At 38.5% G+C, this 24308-nt stretch overlaps 2 protein-coding genes across 4 annotated transcripts in view; one reads left to right on the forward strand and one right to left on the reverse strand.

Moving 5' to 3' along the window:
• Positions 1-1629: 1629 nt before the first annotated feature.
• SMIM15 (small integral membrane protein 15) lies at positions 1630-7081 on the reverse strand. Of its 3 annotated transcripts, none has more exons than XM_031445745.2 (3): positions 6945-7081; positions 5519-5640; positions 1630-4598 (listed from the first exon to the last, which is right to left on the reverse strand). In XM_031445745.2, exon 3 carries the CDS (start codon positions 4584-4586, stop codon positions 4362-4364), a length of 225 nt encoding a protein of 74 aa, XP_031301605.1. In that variant the 5' UTR covers positions 4587-4598; positions 5519-5640; positions 6945-7081; the 3' UTR covers positions 1630-4361. The 3 variants fall into 3 exon arrangements, with proteins under 3 accessions (XP_031301605.1, XP_010973209.1, XP_010973207.1); XM_010974907.3 differs by lacking the exon at positions 6945-7081 and adding an exon at positions 6736-6870; XM_010974905.3 differs by lacking the exon at positions 6945-7081 and adding an exon at positions 6507-6651.
• Positions 7082-7196: 115 nt separating this feature from the next.
• The window catches only part of LOC105084855 (uncharacterized), a 99263-nt gene continuing 82151 nt past the window's right edge, over positions 7197-24308 (forward strand). Inside the window, exon 1 of the mRNA XM_064480889.1 lies at positions 7197-7435. The gene's annotated coding sequence lies outside the window, so the exon portion shown is untranslated. The remainder of the gene's footprint in view (positions 7436-24308) is intronic.

Consider the following 24308-nt stretch of genomic DNA (forward strand, 5'->3'; position numbering starts at 1 on the left):
TACATAAATAAAAAAAATCTTAGCCAAGAGTTAGTTATGTTATATATAGTAAGATAATACTGACCCATTATTAGTAAACCATGCACTTTCCAAGTGGTTTTTGAGAGATGGGAGTAGTTTGTAGTAATCCATCTACACTCCTTTCCTCATTCTTAGGGTGACTGGTTATACTGTTAGGTAGTATAGAATAGAATTCTGAGAACATTTAGTCCTACATAAAAACTGAACTATATGTAATCTTGGCCTAATTAAGATTGCCTTTCTAAACAATCTTGTCTTTATACTTGGCTTTTATATGCATGCAAAGTAGAGTCAAAGTTTGCATAAAATATTCACTTGTCCATCATATTTCACATTTTTAAATAGTTACATTTTGGGCATTTTATAAGTTTTTTTAAATGAAAAAATGAAGTTTTTCTTCATTTCTTCAAGACAGATTTTAAACCTATGCAGTTTTAACTTCAAAAGTTAAAATGTTCATTTTCAAATAATTAAGAGTGTCAAATATTACTTAAGTGCTCTTTCAGATAATCCTTCCTGACTTCCTATACCTCTGCTGTATGTGCGTATTATAGCATTTCCCCCCCCAAAGGCTGTATTGTACAGACTGCTCAAATATACAACACATGTTGGCTGTTAGGCTTAATCATATAAATCTAGCCTATTAGCTATGCCTTGGATATTTGAAGTTAAAAATCAACAAAATGGAGGAAATTTTTCCCCATTGATATCCTTTTCCATTCCTATTTTTACTAACAGATTTCTGGTTACTTATTTCTTAATTTCATCAGTCTTGATTCAGTACCATCATACTGACTTTTTTTAATGCTATCTCATTAACCACACTATTCAAAATGTAACCTGAATTCATTTAGACTAGGCTTTCTCATACTGTGTTCTTTGGGGAAAAAGAAGTGAGCAGAGTCTATGATAGTCAAATTAAAAGACTCCAAGAAATCATGCAGGAATGAATTGTCTTACCTTGTGTTCCCCAAACTTTTAACACAGAATCCCTTTCAATATGTTTGAGAAATACAGAATTTGTCCTTATATATTTATTCCAGATTTGAAGTAAATCAGAGTAACCCTATAATCAGCTGCAAACATAAAAGCAATCTTTCCTAAACAGGAAGCAGACTTACTCTAACTTATAACCAGATGAGGTATAAAGTGCCCATAAAGGATGGGTGAAGAGCTGTTAGTTATAACTGGGTTTCCAGCTCACAGAATCCTAAGCTTATTTCCAGCTTGCTCACTGTAATTTCAAGAAATAAATTTAAAATGCCCTTGCACATCTGATACAGTAACACCATGCTGAAGTTTACCACAAGGACACTAGGGATCAAATTCTGACACACACATTTTTTGTTTGTTTGTTTGTTTGTTTTGGTAGAATGTTTGTTACAGGCAACCTGTTTTCAGCCTATTTGTTTTTTCCCCAAAACCAGCCATAAAAAGGTAATTGACTGTATTAGTTCCCAGAACTTCAGAAACAATATAATAGGTAGGCAATTTTTTAAAGAAGCATTCTGGATAGTAGTAAATGGGATTCTTTGAACAGTAAGTAGTATTTGTTATAGTGAAAGATTGATTTTTCGAAAGAAACTCAAACCTCACAAAACACAGTCCTTGACTTAATTTTCTGATTTTATGATACACATTCATTAATTTTCCGATTTTATGATACACATTCACATTCAACAGAAACCGTTCTTTGAATTTTGAATTATCTTTTCTTGGGCTAGTGGTGTGTGGTGGGACATTCTCTTGTGATGCTGGGCAGTAGCAGGGAGCCACAGCTGCCAGTCAGCCACACAATCACAAGTAAACAACTGACATGCTTACAACCATCCTGTACCCATACAACCGTTGTTTTTCACTTTCAGTACAGTTTCACTTTCAATTCAGTAAATTACAAGAGATATTCAAACACTTTATTATAAAATAGGCTTTGTTCTAGATGATTTTGCCCAACTGTAGGCTAATATAAGTGTTCTGAGCAGGTATAAGGCTAGGGCTTAGCTATGAAGTTTGGTTGGTTTGGTCTTAAGTATTACATGCATTTTCAATTTACAGTATTTTCAACTTGCAAAGGGTAATCCCACTGTAAATCAAGGAAGATCTGTAGTCTCTAATTTACATACCCCTCTCCCACAACACACACAAACAGACACAAATATTGTAAAACCTTGTTGATCCTACATGTACAAAAAGGCTCCACAGATGTTGAAAAATGCTGAAGAAACAACAAATGGCCTATGTCAAACAAACATAAAATTGTATTAAGACTAACAAAGTACAGGAAAATATATTTTAGTTAAATACCTTTAAATTCTCACAATGAACAGTGAAACCATAGCTTGAGTAGATAACTCTTAAGTTTTGTTTTAATTTCAATAACATAAAAAGCATATCCTAGAGCACCTGAATAACTTAATTCACAACTAAACACTAAATTATTTTAGTGCCTGGAGCTGCAGCATGTGCACTGGCACCAAGTAGGAACTGACAACCTAAAATAATAGTAATAAATATTGTTCAAACCAGTCCATAAAGATTCTCAGAGATCCTTAGGTTCTCATACTTGAGAAACAATGCTCTGAACTTTTACGAGTACGGCTGACCCTTGAACAACATAGGTTTGAATTGCATGGGTTCACTTACGCACAGATTTTTTTTTCCATAGTAAATACTACAGTACTTCACAATCCGGGGTTGGTTGAATCCAGGGATGTGGAACTGTGAGTACAGAGGAACCTTGGAATTGCAGATACGGAGAAACTGCATATAGAAAGGAACAATATATGGGGAGGGCCTACTATAAGTTATACAGGGATTTTCAACTGCAAGGGAGAGCCAGTGCCCCTAACCCCTGTGTTGTTCAGGGGTCAACTGTATACTTACCTATAAAGGAAATTCATAACCATTTGAAAAGTAATTTCTGTAACATATCTAACTTGTATTATTGAATTGTTCTCCCCTCACCAAAAAAAACAAAGCCCAGGGACCTCTTTATAAAAAAAAGTATCAAATTTATTTCAATATCTGGTTTCATTTTTAAATGAAAGCTGTTGGACAATTTTTTGTAATTTAAAATTCATTGTCAGAAGTGAGGAAAACATTAATAAGCTATTCATTACTGACAGCAAATAAAATTATTAACCATGCATTTATAAAAGCCATGTTAAGGAGTAAAAAGTTCCAGTTATATTACTTAACTAAAGGAAATATCCTTTAGCTCTTTATTTCTAATCATAACATATTCTCAGTTTGACATAATTTACACCTTTTCACCCAATTACTACTAGGCCAAACAAAATTCTTCCAAATGTTAAGCCTTTTCTTTACCACTTATGAAATATGACTTAACTGTTATTCTTTAAAAGTTCCTTAAAAAAAATTTGAAATTTTAATTTTCACCGTGAACCTGTTTGATCAAAAAGTACAGAACATCACCACAACATGACTTAAAACAAACAATGGAATGAAAAACAAAGGTGGTATCTATATAATCAGCAAATTACCTGATAAGACATTTTAACTACTTCACATTTCTACTTAGCACAAATGAGAATAAACTGGTTCCAAGGTACTACAAGATTTGGCATTTTTACTGCAAGCTTTAAATCATAGTGTTACTCTACTCAAGCCACCTCTAAGAAAATGGCAGTGTTCGTAAGTACAAAAATTGTTGTATCCAGTAAATGGTATTCTACATAGTCAAGATAATAAGAGAATTCTTTATAAAATTAGATTTTAAAAAATGTAGAATGTCTAGTCAATTACCAGTATCTCAAAAGCTAAAATGAGAAAAATCCAGAAAATAGAGAAGTACTCACTGAAGAATATTATTTTGCTTTGAGAAAGCCAGAAATGATTCTATTCCAAGAAATAAGCAATAATGATAGATGTAATTAATATACTGTATCTCTTAAGCCAAAGCACACTTTTCACCTCAGCACAGTTCTGATTTTTACATTCATAATTTCCTTTGTCCAGAGCAGGACCCCATTTTAAGCCATTATTTGAGTAGAGTTCTAAAGTCTAAATAATCTAAAGTCCTTTTTCTCCACAGGATGTTCACATTATACTATATAAGCTGCAAAAAGGCAAATGACTAGATCCATTATAAAGAACCTGTAGCATAACCAATGTCAGTGTACAATTAACTGTCAACAGACTTCTACAGCAAAGCCCAAAAGTTGCTACAGTACAGGTGAGAGCTAACATGATCCATATGCTCAGACTTTGTTTCCTAAACAATACTGTCAAAGATCCAGAAAAGAAACCTTAGTGGAGCCTTCTAGAGCTGCATAATTTTCCAAATGATGTTCCTCTGGCTGCAGAGCCTATTCATTCCTTCAGTCCTTTTTCAGTCGTTTAGCTTTTGCGATGTTTTCTTGACGTTTTTGTTTCTTCTTTTGCTCCTTTTCCCTGGCCTCAATCATCTTGGCTAATTTCCAGGACAGTACAGCACTTGCAAGAAACAATGGAGTAAGGGCCAAAATAACTGTTGTAAGGAAGCCGTATGGGTCCTTGGCAGCCCATTCCACAACATACTCAGCCCAAGCCTTTATATCAAACATCTTTGTAGAGGTCTTAGGAAAAGGGGGGTGGGGGGAGGGAGAGAACAAGAGAAAAGACTATGTAGTTAATCAAATTTTGAAAAAGTTACATCATACAATCAGTTAACTCAGAAGTCCATTATCACTCAACAGGTTTTTTTTGTTTATAAAAAGTACTAATTAGTACTTTTTTATATTTTAATAAGAACTAATATTTCCAGTAGGAAAGAATAATTCAACTAAGGACAACCAGAAGAGCGACACTTAAAAGGTGTTAAGGTATAGAAGATAAAAGTAAAAACCATGTGGAATCTGTCATAAGGACTATGCATTGTCACATACTCCTATATTCAAGACACACTTTATTTACCAGCAGAGTTTTATAAGAATCTTGAGTTTTATGTGCTCATTCCAGGAAATAGATGAATCCTGTTTGTCATTTTCTGACATAGCCTTAGTACCCTTAAGTACTAATTAACAAAAGTACAGTCATCAAATTTGGTGCCTGAAAAGGACAAGCCACAGAGTATGTGAAATGCTTGGAGAAAAGGAGGTAACGGATGGCTGTTTCCAGGAAGGAAATAAGACAGTATGGGAACCATGATAATATCTATTTATATGCAAAGAGATAATAAGCAAAAGGTGACAGCTATTTTATGCCCTCTTTCAGCTTTGAGGACATAATTTAGTAAATGAGAACAAATTTAATAAATGAGAACATTAACCATTACAGGTGTCATGCATTTTGTTCCATTTTGAGTTGGTAAGGGAGGGCCATCTGGCAAATGAGGATGTTGTAGATTTGAGTGACATTTTCTATTTTGCCCCAGAGGCTTTTCAACCTCTCATATTTCTGTCAATCTCTATTCAAAGTGGAGAATTAGAATACTGTGTACGAATGGGTATATATACGGTCACTTAAATTTTCAGCTAGGATTTTAAAAATCATCTACCTTATGCTTGAGTAGTGATCTCTAATTTTGTCCTGGGATTATTAGCCAATCACAATTTCATATGACCCTTGGTTGGTTGTCTTCTTTAGGTCACCATACACTTCTGAGAGAAGGCTTAAGTTCTATATAATGGTGGGTTGAAAACAACAGATAAAAGAAAAAGTTAAAGTCACAACTCTAAGGATAATTGTAATACAATTTTAAATGGAAAAATTTTAAATTCTCTATATTCAATCTATAAATGACATGTAAAACTGCCTGGCACATTATACACATTTAACATATATTTCTTTCTAATTTGAAGAAAGAAATAATTACACAATTGCAAATGCCCTGTAAGAAAATCCTAATTACTGAAGATCAAATATTTTAGTAAATTACTTATTTCAACAATAAAATTAATTACGAAGCTCACTAACATAAAAAGTTAGCTCACTGATATGTTAACAGCATATCCATTCCCAAATCTTGAACTTTTTATACTAAAAAAGTCAATTGATTTGTTTATAAGGTTAAGTAAACAATTGCAAAATCAAACACCGTCTTACTCTTCAAAGGTTTTGTCTCCCTATTATACAATTTATATTATTTATAGAAAAATCAAAAATACGCAAAACAAAATATAAATCACCCACAGTCCCATCACCTAAATAAAACTACCACCACTGGTTTTAATTATATCCTATTACAATTCCTCCACATTTTCAACTGAAGACATTAAAGTGCCTAAGATATCCTCAAATATCCTAGCCTCCCCCTCACCATTCGTACGCCACACCCACACACGTCGCGACTAGGCTCTACAAATATCCATCTGTTCCTTCAGCTTCTCCAACCCATTAATAAATTAACTATTGCAAGATTCAGAGATAAGCAAAAGAACTCTGCGATAAAAGAGCAAAGCGGAAGTGAAGGATCTGGTTATGGCAAAGTTTCTGCCATCAACAGAGAAAGGAGTTACCGTCCACAAGACACATTTCCCGCGCACCTCAATTTCGGACACGAAGGTACGCGCCTCCCACACGTAGAATAAACACTACGCTTCTTCCTTCTGAAAGGGGTCGACAGGGCTTGACCTGCAGACCAGACCCAGGTGGCGCCTTAACTTGCAGCTGATAGCACTTCACCGCCACCCGCACTTCCTCTCCTCGCGTTTCCCCTTCTCTCAATCTTCCTTCCTCACCCAACCCTGCGGCCCGGCCCGGGGTCACGCTCACCCGACCCTCGGCCTTGGCGAGCGCGGGCCCGGTGCAGCTCGCAGAGCGGGCGGTCCCCGGGAATCCGGGGTCGTCCCCGCCACACCTGGCGCCCCCGTCGCCGTGACCTCCTCCGCTGGGTACGGGGGCAAAACCACTGCAGCGGCCGCCACCAGCCTCCCCTACGTCGCGCCCGGGACGGGGCACTCGGACCCCTACTCCCAACTCACCGCCAGGCCGGAAGCAGGAAGGCGGAAGCCGCGGCTTTCCCGACCCGCCCACTGGCCGGCCTTCGCCTGGATCGGGCCTGAGGAAGTCGGGGGGCCAGTTTCCGGCTGCGCCATTGCTGTGTAGTACCGGGCTACTTCGAGGACGCGGGGAGGGCGGGGTGGCGGCGGCTTTCTGGGGAGCGGCAGGTGAGGCCGCGCGGGGCGAGCGGCGGCGCCCGGCTGCTCTCTGGCTCGGAGCCCGCGTCCTGCGCCTCCTGCCGGGGTGGCCTCCTGGCCGAGGCGCGGGTGGGCTGCGGCCCCCCGGGGCCGGTCCGGAAGCGCTGAGGGCCCCTACCTTTGTCCCCGAAGTCAGCCGGGGAACAGCCCCTCCCCTGCAGGAGCCCGGCCGTTGGTGGAGAGCCCCGGTGGGTGAGGTGCGCTACCCCCGGAAACTCCGACCAAAGAGCGGCAGCGAGAAAGGAGTTGGTCCCCACAAACCGCCCAGAGTCAAGGTGAGGGTCACATAGCGACTCCTAAAGGATTCTAGTGAGTTCCTCTGGTTCACACCCCACCCTTTGCCCCTCATCTTCTGGTTGGACAGTAGTTAAATCCTCACGTCGAGGAGACAAATCAGCAACTGGACCTTGGTGTATCCACTAAACCTTATTACTAAGGGAAAATGCAACCTCTGTGTGAAGAGGGGTTTTTGCTGTTTGCTTAATTTAAGAACCTCATTCATTTCACAAGAGAATGATGGATACTTGCCCAAAGTAAACTTGATAAATAATCAAGCTGTCTGGGCACAGAGTTCCCACAGAGGTACTTGTTCTTTCAATACACAAATAAAGGGATGCAAAAGTCAACAAGCAGAAAGAATGAGTTAATATTATCTTCTAATCTACAGGAACTGAGAGATTAATTCAGGTTTGGTTGGTGATCAAATTTTGTGATCCCTTGCACTGAATTGCTCTGTTTGACTACCTCTTCAAATGTTGCAAGACCTCTTCAGTGTTGTGTGCCAAATAAAGCAGGTTTTTATTCTTGAAAGACCATAGAATGTTCTCTTTGAGGAACAAGCTGTGACATGTATAACTAGTTTAGGTATAACAACAGTAACTATTATTTACCAGGGAACAGGCTTCTGGCAAATAATCTAATGATCTAAAATACAGTTCGTTGGGCATATGTTAATGTTTGTATGTTGTATTAGCAGCAGTTGTTTTCTTACTGATTCTTCTTTGAAAACTTGGATGATGGTTTCAAAGCGTGTGCAGCGTGGACCTAGCCTGTACCTGTAGTAGCCAGAAAAAGTAGGCTCAGTCACTGGATTGTGTGTACTGAAAACCTGACTTGCTGGTGGTGACTCGGTGATTTTTAAAAATTTGCCCAAATAGTATTTCCAAGAGAGAGTCAGAATTTACTTTAACATCCTTCACTCCAGAGGCCAGTATGTGTATGTGTTATTTTAATAATGGTTAGACAGTTTTCCTAATCACTGCCTCCCCAGTAGTTTGCTCTGCTGCATCCCTTGTGGAATGCATAGCAGTCTTAGGCTGGAAGGAAAGGCACATAAGAAGGAAGCATCTGTAGCTCTTTGGCTCTAGTGTAAACCAGGCCTTCACAGTCTAATATTCCTGATCTAGCTTCCAGTTCTGGGGCATGCTGCAAGCCCAGGAATAGCATGGGGATTACCACAGCAGAGCTCCCTACTGCTACCTGCGTTGCCTTAATGAAAAGTGGCGTCAAGATTGGTTCAGATGCAGCGGACTACTTTGTAGAGTGAGGAATCTTAGCTTGTGAATTGAGATTTACATACCTTGTCTCTGCTGATCTGATACTCTGATAAGTCACTCTGAGCCTGTTTCCTCTCTTGTATGTAGAAAGCTACTAGGTTATCTCTGAGGTTCTTTCAGCTTGAAAATTCTGTTGATTGGACTGGATTTGGCCATTTTTCTAACTTCATAAGCAGCAGCAGAATAAGGAATTTAATGGAAACACAGCCAGTTTGCTTAAGGGCTTGTTCTTTATTTGAAAGATCCTTAATTGGGCTTTTATCTCTCAAATGTTTCTCAGAATACCAACTTAAACTAACAAGGAAATAAGGTCTGCTTGTATTTATTTTTAAGAAATAAAATCTTACTGTCCATGTAACTTTAACCAAATTAACTAAACCTTGCACTGTTAATTAAGGAAGGTTTGTCTTTGCATAAGGATAATTCCTTTGTAGTATATCACATCACCATCCACACTAGTTACTATATTGCAATTATATTTTGAAAATGGAGCCTTACAAATTTCTGTTTTTTCCTCCTAAGAAGGTAAGGCGTAGTCTTTCATTTGTTGGTTTAAAAAGTCTTTTAGATGGTACAAAGTTACCTTTCACCTTGACCAATGTCAAAATTATGAATGAGTAAAGCCTGAATAAGATTATATTACAATAATCTAGACTTACCTAAAGATTTTGAGAGCTTTCTCACCTGCTGAACATTTTGTGCTTATTTCCCTGCAGTAACATCACATATAATTTATTTTGATGAAATTGATTTCTTCTCTAAGTTTTGTGAGTTTTTTTCCTTCCATTAAAACAATGCAGATACATTGCTTAATATGTACATTTATGTGAAAAAAAAGTAAGTCAGGTCTTAGTGGTATTTAGAAGATCATACTGCAGAATAATACATTTAAATAATACATATTTATTGAGTACTTACTATGTACCAGGTACTAGGCTAGTGCTTCGCATATATTATCACTAATCCTGAGATTAAATGACCCTGCAGGATGGTAATCTTTTACCCATTTTACAGATAAGGAACCAGAGACTTTAAAGAAGTAGAGCAGTATTCTAAACAGATTTGGCCAAGAAAATCCCTGCTCTTTTTTTAATGTCCAGATACTAGACCAAAATGCTGATTTCATAAAATTAAAGTATATTTTGTATTCTGTAATTGTTAATTAACTAATAATCACAACTAAAATCTTCCCATAGTTCAAAATTGCCTATTGCCCAGGTGGTGGCAGCATGTCTCAGAGCTCATGTGGTATGAAAGGTTTTCTTCATCCCACATACAAGACCTGTCAGTTTCTGCTTCTCTCTTGGACACTTTCACTACTGTTAGACCAACCCATCAGTGATTCGCTCCACCTTCTATCCTCCCTTCTGCCTCATTTTCTGGATGGGCCATACTCTGCCGGTTTGCTTTCAGCCTATTTTGCCTACAAAGAAAGCATCTGGAAAATTCATTCAGGCCTATCCAGCAACACAAAGACCTTTTTTTTTTTTTTTTTGGAATATTGTTATTTTTCACCCATTGTTAAATATAATTTGGCAGACACACATCCTAAACTAAATAATTAGCTAATATTATTATGAAATACTTGTTTCAAAGGCATGCTTCTTAAACTGTATGGGATATACCAATTAAGGAGGTACTGAAAAGCTTTTAAAAGAGAAATTGTCTTCAAAATAAGAAGATGATTCAGTAGGGAGCAGTGAAAGATCATATAATTCAATATGTATATTCGTATATATAAGCAGAATAACCAGTGAAACCTACCTTAGCCAAAAATTGCTTGGACCGTTATTCTCCATCTTTGCAGGCCACTGCCTTCCTAGAGGTTTCAAATCAGGTGATACCTCCTCCCAGAAGCCCTTTCTACCCCTGTCACTTTTTTTTCCCACAGCACTGAAGTCTGACATCTTGTTTACTGTTTATTGTTTACTCTTTCCCACGAGAAAGTAAGCTATATGAAATCAGTTACCACAGTACCTAGAATATTGTTTTGAGTAACTGGTTCCAAGATAAAACACTGCCACTGTTGGTGTTTGAATGAATCATGAAATAATATAAATCCCAGGAATTTGTGAAGCTCATGTTAAAGTACCAAAGTCTTGTAGTATGTTCTGGAAGTAATAAGGGATGCCCTCGGAAGAATGGGTCTAAAAGGTTAGTAAATAAGATGTTTGGGGAAAGATAAAAATAATTGTGGTTGTCTTGTTAATGGAAGACAACTAGTTGCTTAAGGATTTCCAAGTATGTAAAAGTATGTTCAAGGAACAGAGTGATTCATCATCTTCATTGATAAGATAAAAGGATTAGTCCTAGACTGTAGGTGCTAAGATTCAAGATAAGAACAAGCTAGACTAGAGATCTAAATAGAGATCTTTGAAAATGGGGTAAGAATGTATATGCAGACTAGATGCCCTCTCTAGATATTTCCTGGCTTTATGATTCCCAATGCAGATTGCAAGAGAAATACTAGATAGCAGTTGCTTCTTTGTTTATTCCTTGCTGCCCATGGCCCTTTCTGCACATTTCAGAAACATTTCAGTGTGTTTGAGCACTGTCAGTATGGGTGATTTGTATTGCTGCTTTAGGAAGTTTATAGAAATCTTTTCACATAATACTGAAAATTGAGTGTTTTTAACACTGAAATTATTTACAATTCTGTATCTCCAGAATGTACTGTGCATACATGCACATGCAGCAAACTAATTCCCTATAATTAGAGAGCACCCTTTTGGAAGGTTAAAATTTCCAGTAAATTCTTCTGAAGCCTTGGATTGCAGTCCTGTTAGAGTATGAGAGACACTAGGCTTTCCTCCTGAACCCCAAAGTTTAAATATTAGGCTTACCCCTAAATGATGTAATTATATCAGCCATGAAAAGTCACCTTTAATTTCTGTGCTGCATCTCCTAGCCTTTAAAGAGTTGCTGTCCTACTGAGAAAATTGATTCATGTGTAAGAATCCTTCAGTGTAGAAACCATGTGTATTGCAAAAGCAGCCCCTAGTAGCATCACCTTCACTGAGTAGCACTTGAATTTGATACTTTCCACCTTCACCTAAGCAAGCTACTGGAAGTAACCATCTCAGACATAACTGTTTTGGCTATATGGTATTGTCAGGTATGTTGTCCTCTGTGTCATACAGTGCCCTTTATATAAAGTCGCATGTAAGACATTTTAGAATGTAATTCTAAAACAAGTTTTGGAAGCCACTTTTCTGATAGGAAGAATTTTACCTTTGATTTGACAGGAAGCTCAAGAGCCAAATTTGAAATTCGTGTCTAACATTCATCCTGACTTGCATCCTTTCATTTTTTAAAAAATGTATTTATCCTAGGACAAATATTCTATACCTCTCATTATTGTATATGTTCATGTAGTAAGATACATCGAGCCCCTAGTGAAAAAGGCACAGTATAGTTTGCCTGTAGATCAAGTATTTGAAATCCAGAACTTTTACAAAGATGTTTGACATGTAACAAGTAGTTATTTGCTAGTAAAATTCTTCCACTGCTTTTAATTTTTATGTTTATTTTAAAATCTTGCACTATAATTGTATCATTCGGAACTAAGGAACATAGGAAATCATTGTTTGGAATTGAATCCCAAAGTTTAATTCTAAAAACTAGTTTTTGCCTTTAATAGCCCTCAGAGTATAATGTGTATATTTGGAATCCAGTTTTAAAAGTGAACAAAAATTTACTGGTGCCAGGCTATAAATATAGTTCCCTAAACCATCACTTAGAGACATATCCTAGTCCCAAATTCATAAATTGCTTTTGCTGAGTTCACAGTTTATGTTTTTAAGCTTTAAGTCAGGAAGTGAAGCAGTCTGAAATCCAAAAACCCCATTCTGATTCACATATTTCCTCTGGAAGTGTAATAAATTATACTGGTGCATATGATAAGTTTTTGGAGGCTTCGAATTTGGAGTTTTCCTTCATTTTTAGAATTGACCTTGATCAACTAATTTTCCATTCTCTGTAATAAGCGGATAATAATACCTACCTTTATACAGAAAGTTGCACTAGTGTTCTCTTGAGATTCTTTTCATCTCTAGGTTTGAATAGTCTATTGTAAGACTATATGACAATTGTAGATTTGTATTGTTAATATAGGTGTATAACAATCTGATTTAATCTCTAGTTCTAGGTTCATATTTGATCTTATTATGTGGACCAAAGAAATCATTTAATATTCCTGTGCCTGGGTTCCTGTGTCCATAAAATAGAATTAATAATATCTGTTTTTTGCAACACCAACTAGTTAATGAATAAATATGTAGCCTCCTTTTTATAAAAGGTTGGATTCTATAGAATTCATTTGTTAAGTTGATTGTTGGGAGCCTATACAGATTCCCAGGGAATTGTGTTATAAATAGTGGTTAAGTTCCACATTTAGCCTGTAAATGGCTATTTGACACATGGATAAGTGAAAGAGTACGTCTGCATAAAAATGGTAGAAGATAACTCTCAATACTAGTAATAGAATAGTAAAAATTAAATGAATCTTTGATCCCATGTACCACAGTAAGATTTTATAAAGAGTGATGATTATAAATAGTGAAAATGAATGTCTGTGTCCATTTTTTTCAACTTTTTATATCCTAAAAGATTTGAATGTTTTGTCAGCACTTAATGATTATCTTACTGTATATGCAGTCCAGGAATTGTTGCAGCTGTTTTCAAGACTGCAAAACCCTTTTATACCACAGGAAACTAAAGTTCCACGTAAGTCTGTAAATTATTCCAGTGTATATGCAATGCATATGGAATATAGTCACATACATTAATCTGTGATGTGCCCCTCTCCCCGCTTTACTGTCTGTAGAATTAAGTACAAACTCCTAGAGGAGCTTAACGGTTCTTAAGAATCTGGACCAACCTGCTGTATAAGTTTTTGACGTGATAGAGGACCATTTATTTCAGACCTCTACAGCTCTAAGAGATGCCTTCTTAATGCAGTGGTTGACAGTATAGACTGGAACCAAACTACCTGGTTTAAATCCCAGCTCTGCCTCTTGCTAGGGTGATGAGGTGGCTATGAGAAGGCACCTCGCAGACTCCCACTGCAAGGAACATAATTGACCGAGGGCCTCAGCTGCTGTGCTCTGAAATCCATCACTGCGTTTGTGCTGAGACTTCGCTTCTTCCACAGCTCAGCAACTGAGCATAGAAGAGATACTACAGCCTATTTCTGCAAGACAGAAGACTCCTCTGATGGCCAGTGAGGGTTCAAGGACTCCCCTTGTCTTGCCAAGCCTTCCTTAGACTACATTGCAGTATAGGACACGTCCACCTAATCTTCCTCTTCTCTTTCACTTGGGGTCAGACTTGTATCTTGTTGCAACAGTCTTGCCAGTTCCTTACCCATTTTCTCTCAGATATTCTAATAAAAATCTTTCACATTTAATTCCATCTTGGCTTCTGGGATGATAAAATTGGGATTCAGAACAGGCTCATCCATTACCTGGCCCGAAGATGCCACCCTGGTGGGTAGGTGGGGCACTCATCACCCCTGGCGTAAGGTTGCAGGTTAATTGTTAAGGTTTCACCAGTGTTGACTTGAGACAATGTTCAAGTGAAGGGGAACTGTTGTAGGTGTGATTATACAGGTATTTGAAAAATATGGGAGGAGTAATACCTACCAAGACAACAGAGTTGGCTGATTACTGTAAGTTGTATTGGGGCACTGCTGAAGGAAAACAAGAAACAGCTGTTAACAAGCAGTAGCTAAGTGTGAGACCTTAGAGCCTCTGTGGTAGCTTGAAAGAGGCCTTTATCACCTGTAGTGGAAGGACAACACTCAGTTGAATTGCAGACTGAAGAGTTAGCTCCAGAGGCATTTGAGCAGTGAATGTTTAGCCAGGACAGGTCTGTTAATGTGAAGGTGGGGAAACCTAGGATCCTAAACAATGGGATGGGGTCATCTGGATGGATGCCCCTAAGACTCCCTCTGGACCGTCAGGGCTGGCAGATAGGTAATCTTTATTTAGTGAGAGCTAGCATGTTTGCTGTGCTGGAAGATACTGCAGAAGCCTCTTGCCCACAGGGCACTAGCCCTACTTCCCTACGCTGCCCACCTCCTTCTTTCCTGGCTGCCAAGCCAATATCTAACCAATAACAAATCCAGTAACTGGTAAATCCTAGCATAACCCAGCTGGGACATGCTGGGTCTGATAAGGAAGAAAAGAGACAACCCCCCCCCCCCCGCCAAAAAAATTGCACAGTTTAATTGGCCTGTACTGGCCAGAATCAGGAGAGGACTCCTGGGACTGAAATTTAAAGATGTTCAAAGGGTGAGAATGTTAGATTAGATGAATAAGAATTTGTTGACTTGGCAAGCGGCAGTTTCTCAGGTATGGAGGATTTAACACCCTAGCAAGGATCCTGCTATAAACTGAATGTGCCTCCCCAAAATTTGTATGTTTAAACCTAATTCCCAATGTGATTTGGAGGTGAAGCCTCTGGGAGACAGGTCATGAAAGTTGAGCCCTCATGAATGGAATGATTAAAGAGGCCTCAGAGTGGACTTGTCCCTTCCACCCATGTGAAGACACACTGCAGAGACAGCTGTTTGTGAACCAGGAAGTGGGCTCTAACCAGACACCAAATCTGCCAACACTTCGATCTTGGACTTCCTTGCCTTCAGAACTGTGAGAAATAAAAGTTTGTTGTTTAAGCCACTCAGTCTATGGTCTTCTGTTTTGGCAGCCCACACTGACTAAGTCAGACCCCAATGGTCTGAGAAAACTTGCTAATGGGATGGCTTTTAGAAAGTGAGGGCGGGAAAAGCAGCCAGTTCTCAGCAAAGTGAAAAATGTCTGAGTTGTACTGGCAGACTGTGGAGGAAGGAACAAAGAGGCCAAGCAAAGTGGGCATGCTGGAGTGTATATATCAGATAAGACAAGAAGACCCATCAGAGGATTATGCTTCATGAGAGTACCCAAAGGATACACCATTCATCCAAGGCCATCAGGAAAGCAGTGGTGAGAGAGGCATCAGCATCACTAAGAAGTTTGCAGGCCAGGGAAGGAGAAGTAAGAGAAGCAGCCACTGAGCTGGCTTATTAACATCCATGGGAATAATAGAGCCCTGAAGAAATAGAGGCCAGGTGGTTGTGCTTAACTGCCAGAAGCTAGAAGGCCACAATTACCATAATAACTGGCAAGGTCATTCTTGCAGCCAAAGGAGCTTGACCCAGGAGGAGTTGTGGAGACAACTAATAGACAATATGTCTCCCTAGGGGTAAGATAGATGGGCAGTCCACAAGGCTGCTCATTAACATCTATTACCATAAAAGGCCAGACTAGAGGAACAGGAGGCTGAGGGCAGTCGCTGTAATGAAAGTCATGATCCCTTGCTTAGTTCCCAGACCTAAGACAATTTTCAGATACAGAACTGAATATATGAATGGGTCCCTAGGAGAAAGAAACCTACCACACCATGGCAAGAAATACATGGCAGTTCCCCCAAAAGGACTCTGGCCGTCTATTTGAGTGACTACCCTGGGGAAAGAATAAACAGGTATTTTGAGGACTATTGACAGGATCGGCATTGATGTTTATATTGGGAGATCTAAAGCAACATCATGGCCTTCCTGTTAGAATGGCAGCCTACCAGACCAGATGTTCTGGCTAAAGTTAGTCTCACAGTGGGCCCACCCAGTGATCATTTTCCAGTCTCCAAGTGCATAGTTGGAATTTTTATTTGTGACAGTTGGAGTAACTACTGCAATGGATGCCTGGTCTGGAGGTAGAATAGTTACCATAATGGGGATTGCCAAATGGAACCCTCTGAAACTTCCTGTCACCCCTTCCCAGATAGTAAATCAGGCACAATATTATATCCTGGGGGAATGCTGAGGAATAGTGCCACCATTTAAGACCAAAAGGATACAGGGTTCTAATCCCAGTCCTGTTTCTTTAATTTACCAGTCTGGCCCTTAAAGAAACTGGATGGATCCTGGAGAATGACTATAGACTACTGCTGACTTAACCAAGTAATGACCCTGATCACAGCAGCTGTTCCATGTTGGACTCATTGCTAGAACAGATTCGTAAGGGCTCAGATACATGGTATGTGATTGATTTGGCAATATGGGTTTTTTCCCCATTCCAGTTGGAAAAGAGGATCAGAAACAGTTCACATTCACAAAGAATAGTCAACAATACTCACTGAGACTGAGTGTTGCCTCAAAGCTATGTTACCTGTTCCATCTTCAGTCATAATATAAAGTGAAGCAATATGGACCACTTAAATATCCCTCAGTATACTACGTTGGTCCATTTTATTGACAACATCATGCTGAATGGACAGATGAGCAAGAGGTGGCCAGTATGCTGAAGACCTTGGTAAGATACATGCACTCCAGAGGATGGGAGATAAACACTATGAAGATTCAGGGTCCAGCCACTTCAGTGAAGTTTTTAGAGGTCCAGTGGCCAGGGAAGTGCCAGAATACCCCCTCCAAAGTGAAAGACAAATTACTGTCTCTTGCAGCCTTTAGTGCAAAGAAAGAAGTAGGACACTTTTGCTTCTGGAGTCAACACATTCTACAACTAGGAATAATGCTCCGGCTCATGTACCAGGTGACATGGAAGGCTGCCAGCTTTGAATGGGACCCAGAGCAGAAAAGGGTTCTGCCACAATTCCAGGCTTCAGTGCAAGAAGCCCTGACTAACACTTGGACCATATGATACAGCAGACCCTAGTGGTGTCAATTCATGGCAAGTCTAGTGGAAGAATCAACACAGGCCCCTGGGATTCTAGAGCACAGCCATGCCACCTGCAGCAGGAAATTGTATACCCATTAAGAAACAGCTCTTGGCCTATCATTGGGCCCTGTAGAGATTGAACACTTGGCCATGGGACACTTAAACCTGACCCTTCTCCCAGTGCCTATTTAACTGAGTGACTAATTTTCTAACTCCATCATTCCATCTATATTTATTGACATTCTAATAAAAGGAAGTGTTTTCCTCTCTCCCTCATTTATTTATTTATAATAGATGGATTTATGAGTTTTTAGTTAACAGATTAAAATCCATTATTATCATTTATTTCAGTGTTCTCATTGTCCTAGATGTGACCAGTGGGCCAGAATGTGTGTGTCCGAAGCCCCAGATGTATCATGTCCTCATCATTCTTTGAGCCCTTTCTTACTTTTTGGTAAAACCAGATGTTCCCAGCTCATCTTGTACTTTTCCTGCCCCAGCCCTGGAATCAACCATTTCTTCAAGGAGCCCTGCTTTCTTTCATGGAGAATAGTATTCAGGAACCATGATCTGAGTGCTAGATTTTCTCATTGCTGCTGATGTGTCCTTGCTTGTAATTCCTCTCAACAGACAGACATACATATAAATATATTTATCTCTATGTCTGTTAAAAACTGCAAGTTTATACTGAAACCTTCAATTCCAGTCTACTGCTACTTTGCAGTCTTCCATTTTTCATATCTGTAACTCCCTCAACAGAAAGAAACCTGGCCACCATTATCCTCAGTATATTTACTTATTTGCTCAAGGCTAGATTACATGGAAGGTAATTTTAGAATTGCTGACTCATACTACTTCGGGGAGACAAAAAAAAAAACTTCCTAGATTTTTAGATGACCTATCTGTTTGCAACCAGCTTCTCAGTTTGGCAACTGAAAAGCCATCTTTTAAGTAAGGTTAATAAATGCAAGTTTAAGCCCCAAATAAGCATGTCTAGGCCATGACACTGGATGGCTCAGGGAATGAGTGGTTAGAGGGCTTCAGCAGTCCAGGTCACTAGCTTTAATCTTCATGTCTGCCATAATTCACACTGCTTGACACAGAATTGTTTATGTTGGGTAATAGTAGCTGATCATGAGTTTATCTTCCAGGTCTTAGTATAATCATGTCATGAAGAATTGCCACCTCAGCTAAGGGAAAGGGCAGATTTCCCCTCAAAGGTGCTGTTTTTTCTAAAAGCAAACTACATAGATTGTTCAGATGTCATTTCTGCCCAATAGTTTCTCAGTTATATGTTTTATAACCTTGTATTATGATCATATCTTTTTAAAAAAAATCACATCAGGTTGTATGAGCTACTAATATTTTTGAACAAATATATAGGAAATGATTCAAAGAAAAAAGTGCTATTAAAGGCATCTGGAAGGCTAACACTTTCTCTCTGCACCAAAAACCAATTGATTTTTGGGAGATGGTATTTTGTAGTTGGAGTATAAATTAAGAGTCTAGGATTTCATGTAAATGTACTGTCATCATCAGGTTCAAGGATGCAGTCATTTGTGCCTTAACACAGATTTCTTTTTGCTTTTATTACTTTGTATAGTCTTGCTAAATATTAAGCAATTTCAACTTGCCATCTTGGCATTAAATGGTAAGTAGTCCAAAGACAAAAACAGTCTTTTGTATTGATAGGATCTTTGAGGAGGGCTTAGGTTTGGTTATTAAAATTGGTGTTCATTGTTGTCCAATACATTGGCTTTTCCCTCTAAAATGAGAGGTGAACTTAAAATTGATTACTCTTAATCAGCATAAAGTCTGTGCTAATTTGCCTATTTTGCTTGGTATTCTACCTTTAGATTTGCTGTTACCTGCCTTCACTAAAAACAAAATGTACTTTAAATTCTTAAAGTGGCCTTATTTTCTGTGAACTTTTATGACTGGGAGGATGTTTGGAAAATGAAAGAGGAGCACTTTTAATCTTTGGAAAACACACTGACGTAACTCACAGGACCACGTGAGGGCTGGAGTTATGCAAATTGACCTGCCTTGATATCATCTCATGAAAATGGCATTAAATGAATGCATCTATAGTTAGATAATAAAACAAAAAATATAAGTTTATTATTGGAAAATACACCTGTCAGTTTACTTTTAGTTCATCTCTGTCAAAGCAGGTTGGTTCAGTTTTACAAGGAAACCAATGATGTGCATACTTCTAATGTTAAGATGGGTTAATTTTTAAGCCAAGTATCATTAAATACCTGTGGTAGGCAGCTTCTAAGGTGGCTCCCAATGACACCTACTTCCTGGCATCCATGCCCCTATTACTCTCTCCCATTGAGTTTGGGCTAGACCTAATAACATGATTTTGATGAACAGAGTACAGCAAAAGTGATGGGATGTCACTTACAAGATAAGGTTATAGGAAGATTCTGGCTTCTATCTTGCTCACCCTCTCTTGGCTCTCACTTGCTCACTTTAATGGAAACAGGTTCCCAAGCTCTTAGCTACCCTACAGGGAGGCCTAGGAACTGGGGAGGGATTCTGGCCAACAGTCAGTGAGGAAATGAATCCTTCCATAACCACACAAGTGGGCTTGACTGCATGCTCTTCTTCACTGTCAAGCCTTGAAATGAGGCAGCCTCAGCTAACGCCATGCATGCAGTCTCCTGAGAAGACCTGAGCTCTGCTATGCCCCGATTCCTGACTGAGAGAAGCTGTGAGATAATAATTTTTGGTTATTTTAAGCTGCTAAATATGAGGGTAATTTGTTATTCAGCCATAGATTATTAAAACAGTGTCCTTTTAAAAAAATAAAAACTCACAAAAGACCCTCAAACTTTGTGTTTTCTTGGTACAGCTTTAACTAGCATTGCCTGATAAATAATTTAACACAGTGGTTTTCAACCACTAACATTAGAATCAACAAGGAAGTTTTAAAAAGTACAGGTGCCTGGGCTTTGCCCTCAAAAATTTAATTTGAATTGGTCTGGGGTGGGGTCCAGGGCCTCAGTATTTTTAAAATTCCCTAGGTAATTCAAGTGAGTAGATGAAGAATCACTGATTTAGCCTAAATCCGTGTATTAAGCCCTCCTGAGTGCCAGGTGTAGGTGCTATAATATTGAATGGGATATGGAGTTCACCCTTCATTCACAGGCCAGGAAAGAAGACCAACATGTAAACAATGTCAACACTGTGGCAGATGCTCTAGTAGAGTCATGTATAAGCACGTATAAGAAGCACAGAAAAGGAAACACCTAGCTCAGCATGATAAAGCCAGACAAGGCTTGACAGAGAAAAAGCTAGTTAGCAAGAAAGTGGGGAGAGAAACATTACAGGCAAAAGAAAAACAAGAGTAAAGGCACAGAGTTGTTAGAGAATAAGCAGGGAGTTGGTATGTTCACATTTGAGTAATATGAGCTCCAGAAAAAACTCCAGAATGGTAAGGGGAATGTTGGCAGAACACAAAATTGGGGTACAGAGACCAGTGAGGATGAAGACGACATGTGGTGGCGGTGTAAGGGATGGAGAGGAGGATTAATTTGCTTTTACAGGATACATAATGGATAGGACTTGGAGGTAGGCACTGAAATGCAGAAGGAGGAATCCCTGATGACTCCCAGGTTCTGGCTTGGCCATTGTGTGGGTGGGTGGTAGACTGTAACTTTGGCAGCAAACATGGGGGAAGCAAAAGCAGAAGATGGGGAAATGAACAGTTTGGTTTCAGACCTAAGTTTAAAGACTCAGAAGAAACAACTGGTTGCAGCTGGCACTAGAAATGAACACCAAATGCCAAGTCACTTACCAAAAGAGCACATATTTGTGGATTATTTTGTGTATTTGGAAATAATTGAGAACATAGCCTCTGTTTTTCTCTGTGTGTTTTGGTGATTTGCAGTCAGCTTTCACTAAGACCAGGAAGATCTTGAGAATTGGTTATATTGGCTGTTAGAAAGCATTCTATTTCACTAAACCAAAGAAACCTTTAAAATTGACCCATATAGGCTGTATTTTACCATTGATTTTTGTCCACTGGTTACAGTTCACTCACCACATGCTTCTCCTTGGGCGCCTTTGCCCCACTTCCTACTTAACGTGAGTAATGACTTGGTTTGCCCAACTATTAGTAGAATTTTAAACTGACATGAGATTACATTGTGTCACGAAGTGGAAAGGCTCATATGGTGACATCTGCATACCCTCATTATGATCTGGTCATTGTTTTAATTTCAAAGGAGTGATACATTCAGCTCAGTACTTCAATCTATTTAAAGCATGTTAACCCCATGTATCAGAGTGAAGTTATATGTTCTTATTAAGAATCTCTGACACTGTAACATGCTTTCCAATTTCAATCTACTCACCTGTTGTGGGTGCCTTTTTTTTTTTTTTTTTTTAAGGAGGAAAGGTATCTACTGTCCCCATTATTCACTGTTAATAAACTTTTTAACTTTCAAAACTACTTTCTTACCTTGCTAGTCTGGACAGTTCATATGCCCCCACAGGAAGCAGATAAGCCACAGGGAAATACAACTGGATCTTACTGTGAAAGGCAGAATGGCACGCTGGTTGTCAAGCCTGCCTTGAGGCTGGTGTAAAAAAAAAAATGCTGATGTCTGCATAGCATGTATCTCCTAAGTAAATCAAACCTGTAATTCAACTTGGCTGCCTCTAAGTCATTTTGATTCCTGCAAACAAGAACATTAATGAACTTAGTATCTCTACAGGTTTATTCATGTGTAAGACCCAATTCCTTATTCCTCATTCCAGCAGCTGCTCCAGCTCCATCTGATAAAGTGGAAAGTTGGAATAGGTCACACAAATCCAGATCATTACTTTAACCCAGATTATTGTAGGCAGTGTTCTATCTGGTTTTAGGTTGGGAAACAAAGTTTCTAGGACTTGGATTTGGGGAAAAAAATTTATACACTAGTAATTCTGGTCATGAAATATTTTATGAACTATAGCTTATTCTTGCCTTTATTCTTCCCACTTTTTTCCTCCTTTTGGCAATGATAAATAATTGAATTACATTGTGTAGTACTTTTGCTTTTGGGTCTTAGTTTACCTCCATGGATTTACAATTGTGAGAATATTCCAGAACGTGTAGTACTTCCATGGATTTCCCAAAATGGCATGAGACTGATATAGGAAGTATGAGAAAATGAATATGAATCTATTTTGTCAAAAAATTTTTAAGCTAAAAATATAAAAGAATATAGAACAGTTGTTCCTAAATTTGTCTACACGTTAGAATCACCTGTACATCTCTTTTAAACTTCTAAAGCCCAGGCCAGACCCCAGACAATTAAATCAAACTTTCTGGAGGTGGGACATGAGTATCAGGAGTGTTTTTATCTCCCCAGGTGATTCCAGTGTGCAGACAAGCTTCAGAACCACTGATCTCGACAACTCTGTTACTTCGTGATTTCAAGAAAACCCAGTTGCAGCTTCTCCTGGGCTACCCGCCCTGCTGCTTCATCAGCTGAGTCAACTTTGAGCCTAAGCAAGGCCACTGCATGAGAGGCACTTGAGTCACCGAAAGGCGACAATTAACAATTAATCAAAGACCATGGATGGATATAAAATGGTTGCTTGCAAATTTTTCTAAAGTGATTGTTAACTTGTTGAAATTTTTCCTGATAGCCAAAGTTTTGTGTTTCAGACTTTTCTATTCCATTTTCATACACTGATAGCTTCTTAAACAGTTAATTTCGTGAAACTCTTATCCACCAGGGTGACATGTTTTTTCATGCTTTTAGCAGTTGTTTTAGAATTCCTTCTTTGACTTGGTCATCTTTAAAATATCTAACTCGAGGGGGTTTTTACATTGAGTGAGAACTGTTCATTTGCCTTGTTTAACACAGTTTGATACAAAGATAAGTATTTAAAATTTAATTTTCTATGTCCGCACAGCACGTTACTTATTTATTTAAGCAATCACTGGCTGTCCAAAACCTGAGGGAAGCTTGATTTTAAACATGACAGCAACTGTTTACTCATAGATGGTGAATTTATGGTTGACACCCTTTACTAGAACTCCAGCATTTGTACAAATAACTACCATACTGGCCTATAAAATTTTAAAGCTAATAGTGTAACCTGATAAAAATAATGATTTTGCTATATGCTTGTATGTATCTTGAGAGAAATTAATTAAAGGAAATAAAATCACAATTGAAGTTGCTGGGTGGCTGAAATTATATGAGTAAGTGTGATCTTGACTTTAATGAATTAACAATTAAGCTTCTTGATATAAGTATTTAATTAATTTTAACCACATTTATTTAGAAACCATTTACACTTAATTTCTGATCCAGTGTTCAATTAAAATCATCTATACGATTTTAGGCTCTAGATCCTATTCTTGCTTTGGTTATGTCACTCTGGTCACTGACTACCACAGAAGAGTAGAAAAGGCAGACATATGGCTGTGACCTTCTAATTTCTCATAATATTTTTCAGGTGAACCTTTAGGGAAACAGTTTGCTTAGAAAATGCATGTTTTTTAACTCAAATTTTATTCTATAAGTAATTGTTTGGGAGGGGGTGGTAGAAACAAATAAGAATGCATGGTTGTGTAATTAAAAACAAAAGACTGAAATGTTGTAGTTACCTACTAAAATCACTTTTTTCACATGAGGATTTTGGGTAAGTCGTTACCAGGGAAACTAAGGACAGCTGTGGTGTGCTGAAATCACACCAGCCATAGACTCAGAAGGCCTGAGTTTGAATTCCAGTTCCTCAGAAATGTAAGGCGGATTATTTTTATCTCTCCTCTGTTCAAATTTTTTTTAATATATGAAGTTTACATTTGGCCTCAGAACACATTTGTTTCTGCTCCATAAAAAAAGCTGTGTACTGTATGTCAGTTTTTTATT

This window comes from Camelus dromedarius, chromosome 3 (assembly GCF_036321535.1).
Source record: "Camelus dromedarius isolate mCamDro1 chromosome 3, mCamDro1.pat, whole genome shotgun sequence".
NCBI lineage: Eukaryota > Metazoa > Chordata > Mammalia > Artiodactyla > Camelidae > Camelus > Camelus dromedarius.